This window comes from Mobula birostris, unplaced genomic scaffold, assembly GCF_030028105.1.
Source record: "Mobula birostris isolate sMobBir1 unplaced genomic scaffold, sMobBir1.hap1 scaffold_684, whole genome shotgun sequence".
Lineage (NCBI taxonomy): Eukaryota > Metazoa > Chordata > Chondrichthyes > Myliobatiformes > Myliobatidae > Mobula > Mobula birostris.
Window position 1 is genome coordinate 46,984 of NW_027278403.1, and position 13,743 is coordinate 60,726.

General features: G+C 49.5%; 1 protein-coding gene across 1 annotated transcript; it reads left to right on the top strand.

Moving 5' to 3' along the window:
- The first annotated feature begins 2,907 nt into the window (after window positions 1-2,907).
- On the top strand, window positions 2,908-9,884 carry hamp (hepcidin antimicrobial peptide). The gene is made up of 3 exons (XM_072250815.1): window positions 2,908-3,077; window positions 4,480-4,536; window positions 8,857-9,884. The coding sequence occupies exons 1-3, from the start codon at window positions 2,988-2,990 to the stop codon at window positions 8,971-8,973; spliced, it is 264 nt and encodes an 87-aa protein (XP_072106916.1). The 5' UTR covers window positions 2,908-2,987; the 3' UTR covers window positions 8,974-9,884.
- The last annotated feature ends 3,859 nt before the right edge of the window (window positions 9,885-13,743 follow it).

A 13,743-nucleotide genomic window follows, 5' to 3' on the forward strand; every position in this document is an offset into this window, starting at 1 on the left:
GCTATATCATTAAAGCAACCAGCATAATCAAGCACCCCACTCACCCCAGACATTCTCTCTTCCCCACCCCCACTAAAATCAGGCAGAAGTTGCAAAAGCCTGAAACTACATTACCACCAGGATCAAGGACAGCTTCTATCCCGCTGGTATCAGACTACTGAATGGATCTCTTGTATGATAAGATGGTCTCTTGACCTCACAATCTACATCAAGATGATCTTGCACTTTATTGTTTACCTGCACTGCACCTTCTCTGTAGCTGTTACACTTTATTCTGCCTTCTGTTCTTTTACCTTGTTTTACCTCAATGATCTGATCTGTATGAACAGTATAGAAAACAAGCTTTTCACTGGGTCTCAGTATATGTGACAATAATAAACCAATATCCATACCAAACAGCAGACAGATAGACAGCGCCGGAGGCTGGGATCCAACTGCAGTCTCTCGGACTGGGAGGCAGTGGCACCAACCACAGGGAAGAGCAGAGAGTTGGATGGGCAGGTTGGGGAGGGGACAGTGCATGGAGATGAAGGGGGTTAGGTGGTGAGATAGGAGGGACAGAAAGACCAGCAGACCTGGAGAAAATCAACATCTATTTCGCCACTGCAACTTCCATCACAGCTCACATCTAAGGAATTCTATACGACAAAACCAACCTTCTTCACAAGTAACTACAGGAAATGTTTTGGATTGGTCAGAAGGCTTCTGAGGTTATCACAGCTCTCAGACTGGAAACCTTACCTCTGCCCCTCTTTCCACATTGACTGATGGTTGAGCAGCTGCATAGGTGCAAGGGCTGGAAAGGGTCACTGAGATGGGGAGGAGTGTAGGGGCCAAAAGGAGGTCACAAAGACAGTGAGCATTGTAGGGGACAGAGACGGGGAGGGGTTAGAGGTCTGAAGTGTTCACAGAGACAGGGCATGGTGTAGGGGATTGAGGTGAGACCACAGAGACGGGAGGGGTGTAGGGGCCAGAGGGAGTCACAGAGATAGGAGGGGTATAGAGGCTGGAGGGGTCACAGAGCCGTGGAGGGTTGTATGGAAGGTGTTAAAGAGACAGGGAGGGGTGCAGGGACTTGAGCGGATCACAGAGATGGGGGGGGGGGGTCACAGCGCTGGAGAAGGTTGTAAGGAAGAGAAGGTGTTAGGGAGACAGGGAGGGATGCAGGGATTTGAGGGGTATGGAGGCTGGAGGGGTCACAGAGCTGGGGAGGGTTGTATGGAAGGAAAGGTGTTAGGGAGACAGGGAGGGGTGCAGGGACTTGAGGGGATCACAGAGATAGGGAGGGGTCACAGAGCCGGGGAGGGTTGTACGGAAGGGAAGGTGTTAGGGAGACAGGGAGGGGTGCAGGGACTTGAGGGGATCACAGAGATAGGGAGGGGTCACAGAGCCGGGGAGGGTTGTACGGAAGGGAAGGTGTTAGGGAGACAGGGAGGGGTGCAGGGACTTGAGGGGATCACAGAGATAGGGAGGGGTCACAGAGCCGGGGAGGGTTGTACGGAAGGGAAGGTGTTAGGGAGACAGGGAGGGGTGCAGGGACTTGAGGGGATCACAGAGATAGGGAGAGGTCACAGAGCCGGGGAGGGTTGTACGGAAGGGAAGGTGTTAGGGAGACAGGGAGGGGTGCAGGGACTTGAGGGGATCACAGAGATAGGGAGGGGTCACAGAGCCGGGGAGGGTTGTACGGAAGGGAAGGTGTTAGGGAGACAGGGAGGGGTGCAGGGACTTGAGGGGATCACAGAGATAGGGAGGGGTCACAGAGCCGGGGAGGGTTGTACGGAAGGGAAGGTGTTAGGGAGACAGGGAGGGGTGCAGGGACTTGAGGGGATCACAGAGATAGGGAGGGGTCACAGAGCCGGGGAGGGTTGTACGGAAGGGAAGGTGTTAGGGAGACAGGGAGGGGTGCAGGGACTTGAGGGGATCACAGAGATAGGGAGGGGTCACAGAGCCGGGGAGGGTTGTACGGAAGGGAAGGTGTTAGGGAGACAGGGAGGGGTGCAGGGACTTGAGGGGATCACAGAGATAGGGAGGGGTCACAGAGCCGGGGAGGGTTGTACGGAAGGGAAGGTGTTAGGGAGACAGGGAGGGGTGCAGGGACTTGAGGGGATCACAGAGATAGGGAGGGGTCACAGAGCCGGGGAGGGTTGTACGGAAGGGAAGGTGTTAGGGAGACAGGGAGGGGTGCAGGGACTTGAGGGGATCACAGAGATAGGGAGGGGTCACAGAGCCGGGGAGGGTTGTACGGAAGGGAAGGTGTTAGGGAGACAGGGAGGGGTGCAGGGACTTGAGGGGATCACAGAGATAGGGAGGGGTCACAGAGCCGGGGAGGGTTGTACGGAAGGGAAGGTGTTAGGGAGACAGGGAGGGGTGCAGGGACTTGAGGGGATCACAGAGATAGGGAGGGGTCACAGAGCCGGGGAGGGTTGTACGGAAGGGAAGGTGTTAGGGAGACAGGGAGGGATGTAGGAGCTGAGAGGGAAGGGAATTTAAACATCTGATAACAATGATGAAGTTGACGACTTCCAGTGGGAGAAGATTTCCATGACCTGCCAGGAATAACAGGCGTTTGGATAGTGACGCTGAGGATGCGGGAAGATGTTAACTTGAAGTATTGTGGAGGGTCAGGGAGTGGCAGGAGTGGGGGAGGGGGTTCGTTTTACGGGAAGGGGCTGCAGGGTTTGAGATGGTGCCAGTATTTGCAGATCACGCCAGTCCTTCAGCATCGGGCTGACTTCACGTCCTTTGGCCTTTCCCATCACTTGTCTTTGCCAGCTAGTTCTGGCACCCACTCGAAAGTCAACATCGGCAGAGTGTTTGGAAAACACAGTTCCAGGAAAGACTCCCTGGGTCAATGACCACACAACAGAACCTCTTCAGGTCAATACTGCCACTGGGGGTATAAAGTGGAGTGAGCTGCCTCAACCACAGCAGAGAGACCAAGCAGAGGCTGAAGATACAAAGAGAGACAGAGACAGAGACGGAGTGCAATGATGAAGAGCTACCAGTCAAAACTGCTCTTGGTCAGCGTTGTTCTAATGACGATTGCCTACCTGAGCAAGTGTCACTCCCTGCTGACGGTGAGTGAAGAGTTTCACTATTCTGTACAATTTGTTCATAATTCTTGTATTAGCCAGTGTAGCATTGATCCCTACACTCACGAGCCTGGACAGTTCAATTTAAGTTTGCTTTTCAAAATGGTCACACCTGTGTTTGTGATCTCCTCCCTGTCTCTGAAATCTCCCCTCTCCCTTACTGCTCTCTTTGCCACCACTAGCTCCACCTCCGTGTCTCTGTGACCCCTGCACTCTTCCGTCTCTGTAACCTCCTCCACTCTCTACACCCCTCTCTGTGACTCCCTCCATTCCTTACAACCCTCCCTGTCCATGACCCCCTCCATTCCCTATACCCCTCGTCTCTGTGACCCCCTCCACTCTCTACACCCCTCGTCTCTGTGACCCCTTCTATTCCCTACACCCCACCCCGTCTGCGACCCACTCCATTCCCTATACCCCTCCTCGTCTCTGTGACCCCCTCTGTTCCCTACACCCCTCGTCTCTGTGACCCCTTCTGTTCCCTACACCCCACCCTGTCTGCGACCCACTCCATTCCCTATACCCCTCCTCGTCTCTGTGACCCCCTCTGTTCCCTACACCCCTCGTCTCTGTGACCCCTTCTGTTCCCTACACCCCACCCTGTCTGCGACCCACTCCATTCCCTACACCCCTCCTCGTCTCTGTGACCCCTTCCGTTCCCTACACCCCTCGTCTCTGTGACCCCTTCTGTTCCCTACACCCCACCCTGTCTGCGACCCACTCCATTCCCTACACCCCTCCTCGTCTCTGTGACCCCCTCCGTTCCCTACACCCCTCGTCTCTGTGACCCCTTCTGTTCCCTACACCCCACCCTGTCTGCGACCCACTCTATTCCCTACACCCCTCCTCGTCTCTGTGACCCCCTCCGTTCCCTACACCCCTCATCTCTGTGACCCCTTCTGTTCCCTACACCCCACGCTGTCTGCGACCCACTCCATTCCCTACACCCCTCGTCTCTGTGACCCCTTCTGTTCCCTACACCCCACCCTGTCTGCGACCCACTCCATTCCCTACACCTCTCCTTGTCTCTGTGACCCACTTGAGCCTAATCATCTTTCCCTATTTCCATAGCTTCCTTTGGGTCCCACACACCTTCAGGTATATCCCTCATTTACACTCTGCTTCTCACATCCCAGTGATCACAGTCACCCCACCATGGTCCCCTCAGCTTCCTTTGCTTGAGCTCTTGATACTCCACCCCTCTCCACCTCCCTGTCCCCTCCTTTCAGACTCTCCTCCGTTCCTCATCCATCCTGACATGACGCAGAGGAGAATTTAACTTGGTAATGTTGAAGACATCTTGCATCTGGAAGGTGTGACCATAAATCTTGGTGTATATTCCTTTCCTGCCAGAGTTCATTGACAACACCTCTCATTCTCATTACAGGTTGATCAACAGCACAACTCCCTCACAGCTGAAAATGATGTGGATGCAGACGGTGTGGTAGGTGATATTTATTCTATTTCATTCTTGCCCATCCCACTCTCTCTGAACATCTGTAATCAGTGTCTCAGTTACACTGAGCAGTTTGACACTGAGATGACAGGCTGGGTTCCAGCTCTCTAGGAATGCGACAGGACTTTGCGGAAATATGAAATTTTCCACAGCCAAGTCTGTTTCAACTGATCGAGGGAGAGGAGAGCGGGGAGAGATGGAAGGTGTAGGGATGGAAAAGGAAGGTGGTGGTTGGAAGACAAGGGATGTGATAGGAAGGAGGGAGAGCCAGGAAGGAGGAAGGATACCACAGAGTAATACGGTGTAAAGGGGGCAGAGGAAAGAAGATGGGAGAAAGGAGTGAGCTGGAAAAGGTGTGGGAGAAGCTTCAATGTGAGTTTTCTGCCAGCACCAATGCCATCCTTGAGCTCTGCTAAAGCCTCGCACCAGGATAAGGCCCCTATCATGCTGAAAAAGAGCAATTAATGGGCGCACAGCAGATAGCAGCTACAATAGACAATAGGTGCAGGAGTAGGCCATTCAGCCCTTTGAGCCAGCACCGCCATTCACTGTGATCATGGCTGATCATCCACAATCAGTATCCAGTTCCTGCTTTATCCCCATAACCTTTGATTCCGCTATCTTTAAGAGCTCTATCCATCTCTTTCTTGAAAGCATCCAGAGACTTGGCCTCCACAGCCTTCTGGGGCAGAGCATTCCATATATCCACCACTCTCTGGGTGAAAAAGTTTTTCCTCAACTCCGTTCTAAATGGCCTACCCCTTATTCTTAATCTGTGGCCTCTGGACCACAAAGCCCAGGGTCAGTTGAAGAAGTAACACTGGCCACAGAAAACCAGGAGAGTACCATGTGCAACATTGCTGGAAACACCAACTGCTCCTCACGCCCTGAGGCACACTAACCCTCAACGCTCACAGGGATTTTTACGTCTGAATCCCTCCATAATCTCTTTAGCCCTCACCATCGCTGTGACCTCACCCCTCCCTCCGGACCCTACACACCTCTCTGTCTCTATGACCCCCTCTGGCCCCTTCCCATCGTTGTGACCCTCTCCAGCCCTACACCCCTTCCTGTCACTGTAACCCCCCCTCCTGCTCTTACACCCCCTACAGTCCCCAATCCCTTTTGCTTCACTCTTGGCTGACTTGCCTTCACCTGACTGAGCCCCAAGCTCCAGAATCCCCTCATTAACCCCTCCCTCCCTCTCTCTTTCACAACATCTATCTCCCCATTGCTGACCGGGGATGGGGAGTCAAAGGAGGTTCTTGAAGGAGGACAGGGAGATTTTGTTTTAATAGACAATAGGTGCAGAAGTAGACCATTCGGCCCTTCGAGCCTGCACCGCCATTCTGAGATCATGGCTGATCATCTACTATCAATGCCTGGTTCCTGCCTTGTCCCCATAACCCTTGATTCCCCTATCCATAAGATACCTATCTAGCTCCTTCTTGAAAGCATCCAGAGAATTGGCCTCCACTGCCTTCTGAGGCAGTGCGTTCCATGCCTCCACAACTCTCTGGGAGAAGTTCCTCCTCAACTCTGTCCTAAATGACCTACCCCTTATTCTTAAACCATGCCCTCTGGTACTGGACTCTCCCAGCATCTGGAACATATTTCCTGCCTCTATCTTGTCCAATCCCTTAATAATCTTATATGCTTCAACCAGATCCCCCCTCAATCTCCTTAATTCCACTGTGTACAAGCCCAGTCTCTCTAACCTCTCTGCGTAAGACAGTCTGGACATCCCAGGAATTAACCTAGTGAACCTACGCTGCACCTCCTCCACAGCCAGGATGTCCTTCCTTAACCCTGGAGACCAAAACTGCACACAATACTCCAGGTATGGTCTCACCAGGGCCCTGTACAAATGCAAAAGGATTTCCTTGCTCTTGTGCTCAATTCCCTTTGTAATAAAGGCCAACATTCCACTAGCCTTCTTCACTGCCTGCTGCACTTGCTCATTCACTTTCAGAGACTGATGAACAAGTACTCCTAGATCTCTTTGTATTTCTCCCTTACCTAACTCCACACCGTTCAGATAATCTGCCTTCCTGCTCTTGCTCCCAAAGTGAATAACCCCACACTAATTCACATTAAACGCCATCTGCCAAGTTTCTGCCCGCTCACCCAGCCTATCAAAGTCACCTTGAATTCTCCTAACATCCTCATCACATGTCACACTGCCACCCAGCTTAGTATCATCAGCAAACTTGCTAATATTATTCACAATGCCTTCAGCTAAATCATTGATGTAAATCGTAAACAGCTGTGGTCCCAATACTGAGCCCTGTGGCACCCCACTAGTCACCACCTGCCATTCCGAGAAACACCCATTCACTGCTACCCTTTGCTTTCTATCTGCCAATCAGTTTTCTATCCATGTCAATATCCTCCCCGCAATGCCATGAGCTCTGATTTTACCCACCAATCTCCTATGTGGTACCTTATCAAGTGCCTTCTGAAAGTCAAGGTACACCACATCTACTGGATCTCTCGCGTCTATCTTCCTGGTTACATCCTCGAAAAACTCCAATAGATTAGTCAAGCATGATTTGCCCTTGGTAAATCCATGCTGGCTCGGCCCAATCCTATCACTGCTATCAAGATATGCCGCTATTTCGTCTTTAATAATGGACTCTAGCATCTTCCCCACTACTGATGTTAGGCTAACAGGGCGATAGTTCTCTGTTTTCTCCCTCCCTCCTTTCTTAAAAAGTGGGATAACATTAGCCATTCGCCAATCCTCAGGAACTGATCCTGAATCTAAGGAACATTGGAAAATGATCACCAATGCATCAGCAATTTCCAGAGCCACCTCCTTTAGTACCCTAGGATGCAGACCATCTGGACCTGGGGATTTGTTAGCCTTCAGTCCCATCAGTCTACTCATCACCATTTCCTTCCTAATGTCAATCTGTTTCAGTTCCTCTGTTACCCTATGTCCTTGGCCTATCCATATATCTGGGAGATTGCTTGTGTCTTCCCTAGTGAAGACAGATCCAAAGTACTTATTAAATTCGTCTGCCATTTCTCTGTTTCCCATAACAATTTCTCCCAATTCATTCTTCAAGGGCCCAACATTGTTCTTAACTATTTTCCTTCTCTTCACATACCTAAAAAAAAATTTTGCTATCCTCCTTTATATTCCTAGCTAGCTCATTTTTCCCCGTATTGCCTTTTTAATAAGTTCTGTTGCTCCTTAAAAATTTCCCAATCATCTGTCTTCCCACTCACCTTAGCTCTGTTATACTTTTTTAATGCTTTGTTATCTCTGACTTCCTTTGTCAACCACTGTGGCCACTTTCCCCCCTTTGAATCCTTCCTTCTCCGGGGGATGAACTGATTTTGCACCTTGTGCATTATTCCCAAGAATACCTGCCATTGCTGTTCCACTGCCTTTTCTGCTAGGATATCCGACCAGTCAACTTTGGCCAGCTCCTCCCTCATGGCTCCATTTTGTTTGACATTTGCTCTCCTCGGGCTCTTTTGGATGCATTCGGAGCTTAAAGGCGCCAGACAAATGTAGTCGGCTTGGAAAGAGATGGTATCAAAGTGCAGTTTGTGCCAAAGTACTGTGTACAGAACTTACCTAATCTTCTTGACTGAACGATTGATTTGAACATTAGCCAAACACCCGAAGATATCAGGTCATAACTTAAAACCCTGATTCACATCAGCTCCCACAGCAGAGACAGGAGGGGGATCATGGGTTAAGCACAAGGTTGGGGGTGAGAATCAACAACTTAACATCCTCCAACACCTTAGACTCAGGTCAGCACAAAGAATTCACACCCATTAAACGTCAGTAACATGCACAAAATGCTGGAGAAGCTCATCAAGTCAGGCAGTATGGAGGGGAGACTGAGACCCTTCTTTATGACGGGAAAGGAAGGAGGCCAGTGTCAGAATAAGAAGGTGGGGGGATTGGACAGAGTACAGTCTGGCAGATGATAGGTGAGGGTGAAGGTGAGTATGGGAGGAGATTGGGTATATTTAAAGCAGAGATAGGTACTTACTTAGTATGGGCATCAAAGATTAAGGGGAGAAGGCAGGAGAATGGTTTTGAGAGGGATAATAAATCAGTATGTAATGACAGAGCAGACTTGATGGGCCAAATGGCCTAATTCTGCTCCTACATCTTCTGGTCTTAAGTACGCCCAGTGACTTGGCTTCCACAGCTGTCTGTGGCAATGAACGCCAAAGATTCCCTACCCACTGGCTAACTGTGTGGCGGTACCTACGGCAGATGTAACGCAAGACACAGTCCTCAGCTACCAGAATTTCATGCTCACTCTCTCTCTGTGGCAGGACACTGTGCTGCTGAGGCAGAAGAGGATGCCAAACTTTTCCATCTGCACCTACTGCTGTGGCTGCTGTCCACTACAGCTAAGGAATAGAACCTGCGGTTTCTGCTGCCGGATATAGTCACAGCCCTGGGAGATGCTCAGGCCACCAATCGCAACCTTGGCCGTCCTCATTTATAGTTTTCCAGCCACTGAACACCGCACACCCACCTCGGTTGCTGAGGGCAAAGGGTCCACGCTGTGCACAGAACAGTCCACACAGTCCTTTCCTCCCAGTAATGGCTCCACACCAGCCTCCTCTCCAACACCCTTATTTCTGTCTTTGTTTTATTTAGCGATATAGTATGGTAACAGGCCCTTCCAGCCCAATGAAACCACACTTCCCATGTGACCTACTAACCCGCACATCTTTGGATTGTGGGAGGAAACCGGAGCACCCAGAGGAAACCCACACGAGAACATACAAACTCCTTAAAGACAGTGGCTGGAATTGAACCCTGATCACTGGTGCTGTAATAGTGTTAAGCTAACAGCTACTCCTCCATGCTCTCCCATCCATCTCTCCAACATCCCTGGAAACACTCTTGGAGAAGCGGCTGCAGCAACCCATTTAATCTTCACGACCCACACCTGTGATCAGGCAGCTCGCAGCTTGTACTGCCTGCGAGTGGCTGTGTGCACCTGTGGCATGTTCCTCAGGTATGCACTTCTGTCAGCGCACAGGCCATTTAAGCTAGCAATGTCCTGTCCGGACATATATGTATACATGTACATCCACACACTTGTCCGGCTGTGTATGCAGTCATAGTGTGTCTGTGCGTGTTTGTAATTGCAAGCATCACTTGCATCTACACACACTCAGGACTCTGTACAGACCGAATCTAAGACTGATGTCACTGAAACTAATGTCGGATCAACATAAGTTCCAGTCATGGGACAGACCACTCCCTGCCCACAGTTTTCTCTGGGAACAATTTGTAAATATTGTGTTTTTAAAATGTATATAAATAAAACCCACTTTCATCTTTACAATGTCTCTGACTCTGTCTTTAATACTGCACTGGGAAGTGAATTCAGAAATCAGAGGTGCAAAGGGATCTTGTGCAAGATTCCCTCAAGGTTAACTTGCCAGTTTAGTCGATGGTGAGCAAGGCAAATGCAATGTTAGCATTTATTTTGACGGGACTACAATATAAAAGCAAAGATATAATGCTGAAGCTTTATCAGGCATTGGTCAGACCACATTACTGCGAGCAGTTTTGAGCCCCTTATTTCAGAAAAGATCTGCTGGCATTGGAGAAAGTCCAATGAGCCCAGAATTGAAAGGGTTAATGTATGAGGAGATTTGATGGCTCTGGGTACTCACTGGAGTTAGAAGAATGAGAGGGAATCTTATTGAAACTTATTGACTATTGAAAGGCCTGGATAGGGTAGACAGAGAGGGTATTTCCTATAATGGGGGAGTCTATGACCAGACGGCGCAGCCTCAGAGTAGAGGAACGTCCCTTTAGAACAAAGATGAGGAGGAATTTCTTAAGCCAGAGGGTGGTGAATCTGTGGAATTCATAGACACAAATGGCTGTGGAGACCAAGTCATTAGGTAGATTTAAAATGGAGTTTGATAGGTTACTGATAGGGTCAAAGGTTATAAGAAAAATGGGGTTAAGAGGGAAAATAAATCAGCCATGATGGAATGGCAGAATAGACTCAATGGGCCAAATGGCCTAATTTTGTTCCTGTATCTTGTCGCCTACCCCATTCTTTAGAAGTTCTTAAACACAAGAGATTCTGCGGATGCTGGAAATCTAGACCAACTCACACAAAATGCAGGAGGAGCTCAGCAGGTCAGGCACAGTTGATGGAGTAAACAGTTTTGGGCTGCGACCCTTCCCAGTACCGATTAGGACGGAATACTGTGTTCCTCCAACGCTTTGTGTGTATTGCTCTTGTGGTTTTGTTCCTTCCCCTTCCTGCCCAGGAGGATCGACTACACTCCCCCCACCCCCCAACTCTGCAGCCACACATCTACCAAACACAATGAGTGACAGATTCCCCTACTGTGCAAAATATCTTGCTTGCTCATCCTTCACTCCCCCCCCCCCCCCCGAGTTGCAATGTGTTTTCCCAATTCCCTTTAGGAATGATTAGTTTTAGTTCCCTTCTGGATGCCAACATTTACTGCCCATCCCTAACAGCCCCCAGAGAAGGTGGAAGTGAACCACTGCAGTCCGTGTGGGAAAGGTGCCATTACACCCTTTGATCCTTCTGCCCTTCCCTATCTATGTGGTATCTCCACACCACTGTAACACACAATGACCCATACAACCCTCCCCATTCTCTGTGACCCTTTCCGGCGTGTACACCCCTCCTGTCTCTGTAACTCCCTCCACCCCCTGTACCTATCCCAGTCTCTGTAACCCCCTCCCTGTGATCTCCTCCAGCCCCTTCACTGCTCCCCCAACTCTGTGAACCCCTGCCCATCTCTGAAACCCCCTCCAGCCCCTACACCTTCCCCATCTCAGAGACCCCATCAGCACCTACACACCTCCCCAACTTAGTGACCATTTTTGGTCCCTACACCCCTCCCCCATCTCTGTGACCCCCTTCTGACACCTATACCCTTCCTCATCTCTATAACCCTATCCATCCCCTTTGTAATCCTCTCTGGCCCCTACACCCCTCCTTATCCCTGTAACCCTCTTCAACTCCTATACCCCTCCGCATCTCTGGGATACTCTTTGATTCTTCTCAGTTCCTGTAATCTACCAGCTCCTACACCTCTGCCTGTCTCCTATGCACTGCCAGACCCCAAAGCCCTCCAGATCCCATGACCCATTGAGAGGACCACAGCTTGGTCAGATGCCAACTGGGATACGACATTTTGTTCTGGTCACTGCACTACAGAGCGCGTAGATTTCCCAGGATGTTGCAATCAAGTGATGGGAGAGACTGGAGTTCTGTGAGGACATAATGAGTGCAGTGGATAGAGGGGAACAGGTGGATGTCGTATACTTGGATTTCCAGAAGGTGTTCGATAAGGTGCTGCACAAGAGATTTATAAATAAGATACGGATGCATGGAGTTGGAGGAAGTGTATTGGCATGGATAGTGGATTAGTTAACCAAAAGAAGGCAGAGAGTTGGTATAAATGGGTGTTTCTCTGGTTGGCAGTCAGTGGTGAGTGGGGTGCTGCAGAGGTCGGTGCTGGGCCCACAGATGTTTACCATTTACATTGATGACTTGGAAGAGGGGACTGAGTGTAGTGTAGCAAAATTTGCTGATGACACTAGACTGAGTGCAAAAGCAAATTGTACAGAGGATGTGGAGAGTCTGCAGAGGGATACAGATAGGTTAAGTGAGTGGGCTAAGGTCTGGCAGATGGAATACAACGTTGGTAAATGCGAGATCATCCACTTTGGAAGGAATAATAGAAGAGTAGATTATCATTTAAATGGTGAAAGATTGCAGCATGCTGTTGTGCAGAGGGACTTGGGAGCGCTTGTTCATGAATCACAAGAAGCTGGCTTGTAGGTACAACAGGTTATTAAGAAGGCAAATGGAATGTTGGCCTTCATTGTTAGAGGGATTGAATTCAAGAGCAGGGAGGTCATGCTGCAACTATACAGGGTACTGGTGAGGCCACACCTGGAGTACTGTGTGCAGTTCTTGGTCTCCATACTTGAGGAAGGATATACTGGCTTTGGAGGCAGTGCAGAGGAGGTTCACTAGGTTGATTCCAGAGATGAAGGGGTTAACTTATGAGGAGAGATTGAGTCGCCTGGGATTATCCTCCCTGGAATTCAGAAGAATGAGAGTGGATCTTATAGAAACATACACAATTTTGAAAGGGATAGATAAGATAGAAGTAGGAAAGTTGTTTCCATTGGTAGGTGAGACGAGAACTAGGGGACATTGCCTCAAGATTCAGGGGAGAAGATTTAGAACGGAGATGAGGAGAACCTGTTTTTCCCAGACATTGGCGAATCTGTGGAATTCTCTGCCCAGGGAAGCAGTTGAGGCTTCTTCACTAAATATACTTAAGATACAGTTAGATAGATTTTTACATAGTAGGGGAATTAAGGGTTATGGGGAAAAGGCAGGTAGATGGAGCTGAGTTTACAGACAGATCAGCCATGATCTTATTAAATGGCGAGGCAGGCTCGGTGGGCCGGATGGCCTACTCCTGCTCCTATTTCTTATGTTCCCTCTGGAGCAGAGAATAAGATGGAACATGATTGAGGTAGATAAAACTCTGATGGGTATAGATAGGAAACTCATGGAAACTTCCCACCGCCCCCCCCCCCACCATATCAAAGGTAGATTAAGCAAGGAACAAAGTTAGAGTGAGGGGCAAGAGATTTAGACAGGACTATGGGGGAGTTTCTTCACCCAGGGAGTGGTGAATACCTGGAGCACATGGCCAGAGAAGCCAGTAGAACAGAGTCACTGACAGTATTGAAGAAGTATCTGGATAACCTATTGATCACCCACGTATCCATGTCTACAGAGATGGGATTGATATGGAAAGGTGCCTATTGACCTTACAGAGGTTTATAAAACCAAAAGGGGCATGGATAAGGTGGGTGATCACAGTCTTTTCCCCTGGGTAGCAGAGTCTAAAACTAGAAGGCACAAATTTAAGGTGAGAGGAAAAGGATTCAAAAGGGACTTGAGGGGCAGATTTTCACACCAAGGTGTATGAAACAGGTATAATTACAAAGTTTAAAGGTACATGAGGTGAGAGAAGAGATTGCTGACCCTCTGGCTAGGATCTTTATCTCCTCGTTGTCCATGGGAATGGCACCGAAGGATTGGAGGGAGGCGAATGTTGTTCCCTTGTTCAAAAAAAGGTAGTAGGCATAGTCCGGGTAATTATAGATCAGCGAGCCTT

Coding starts and splice junctions, on each gene's coding strand:
- hamp (XM_072250815.1), top strand. CDS start 2,988: ATGATGAAGAGCTACCAGTCAAAACTGCTCTTGGTCAGCGTTGTTCTA. Junction 3,078..4,479: donor AGTGTCACTCCCTGCTGACG/GTGAGTGAAGAG, acceptor TTCTCATTACAG/GTTGATCAACAGCACAACTC. Junction 4,537..8,856: donor ATGTGGATGCAGACGGTGTG/GTAGGTGATATT, acceptor TCTCTGTGGCAG/GACACTGTGCTGCTGAGGCA.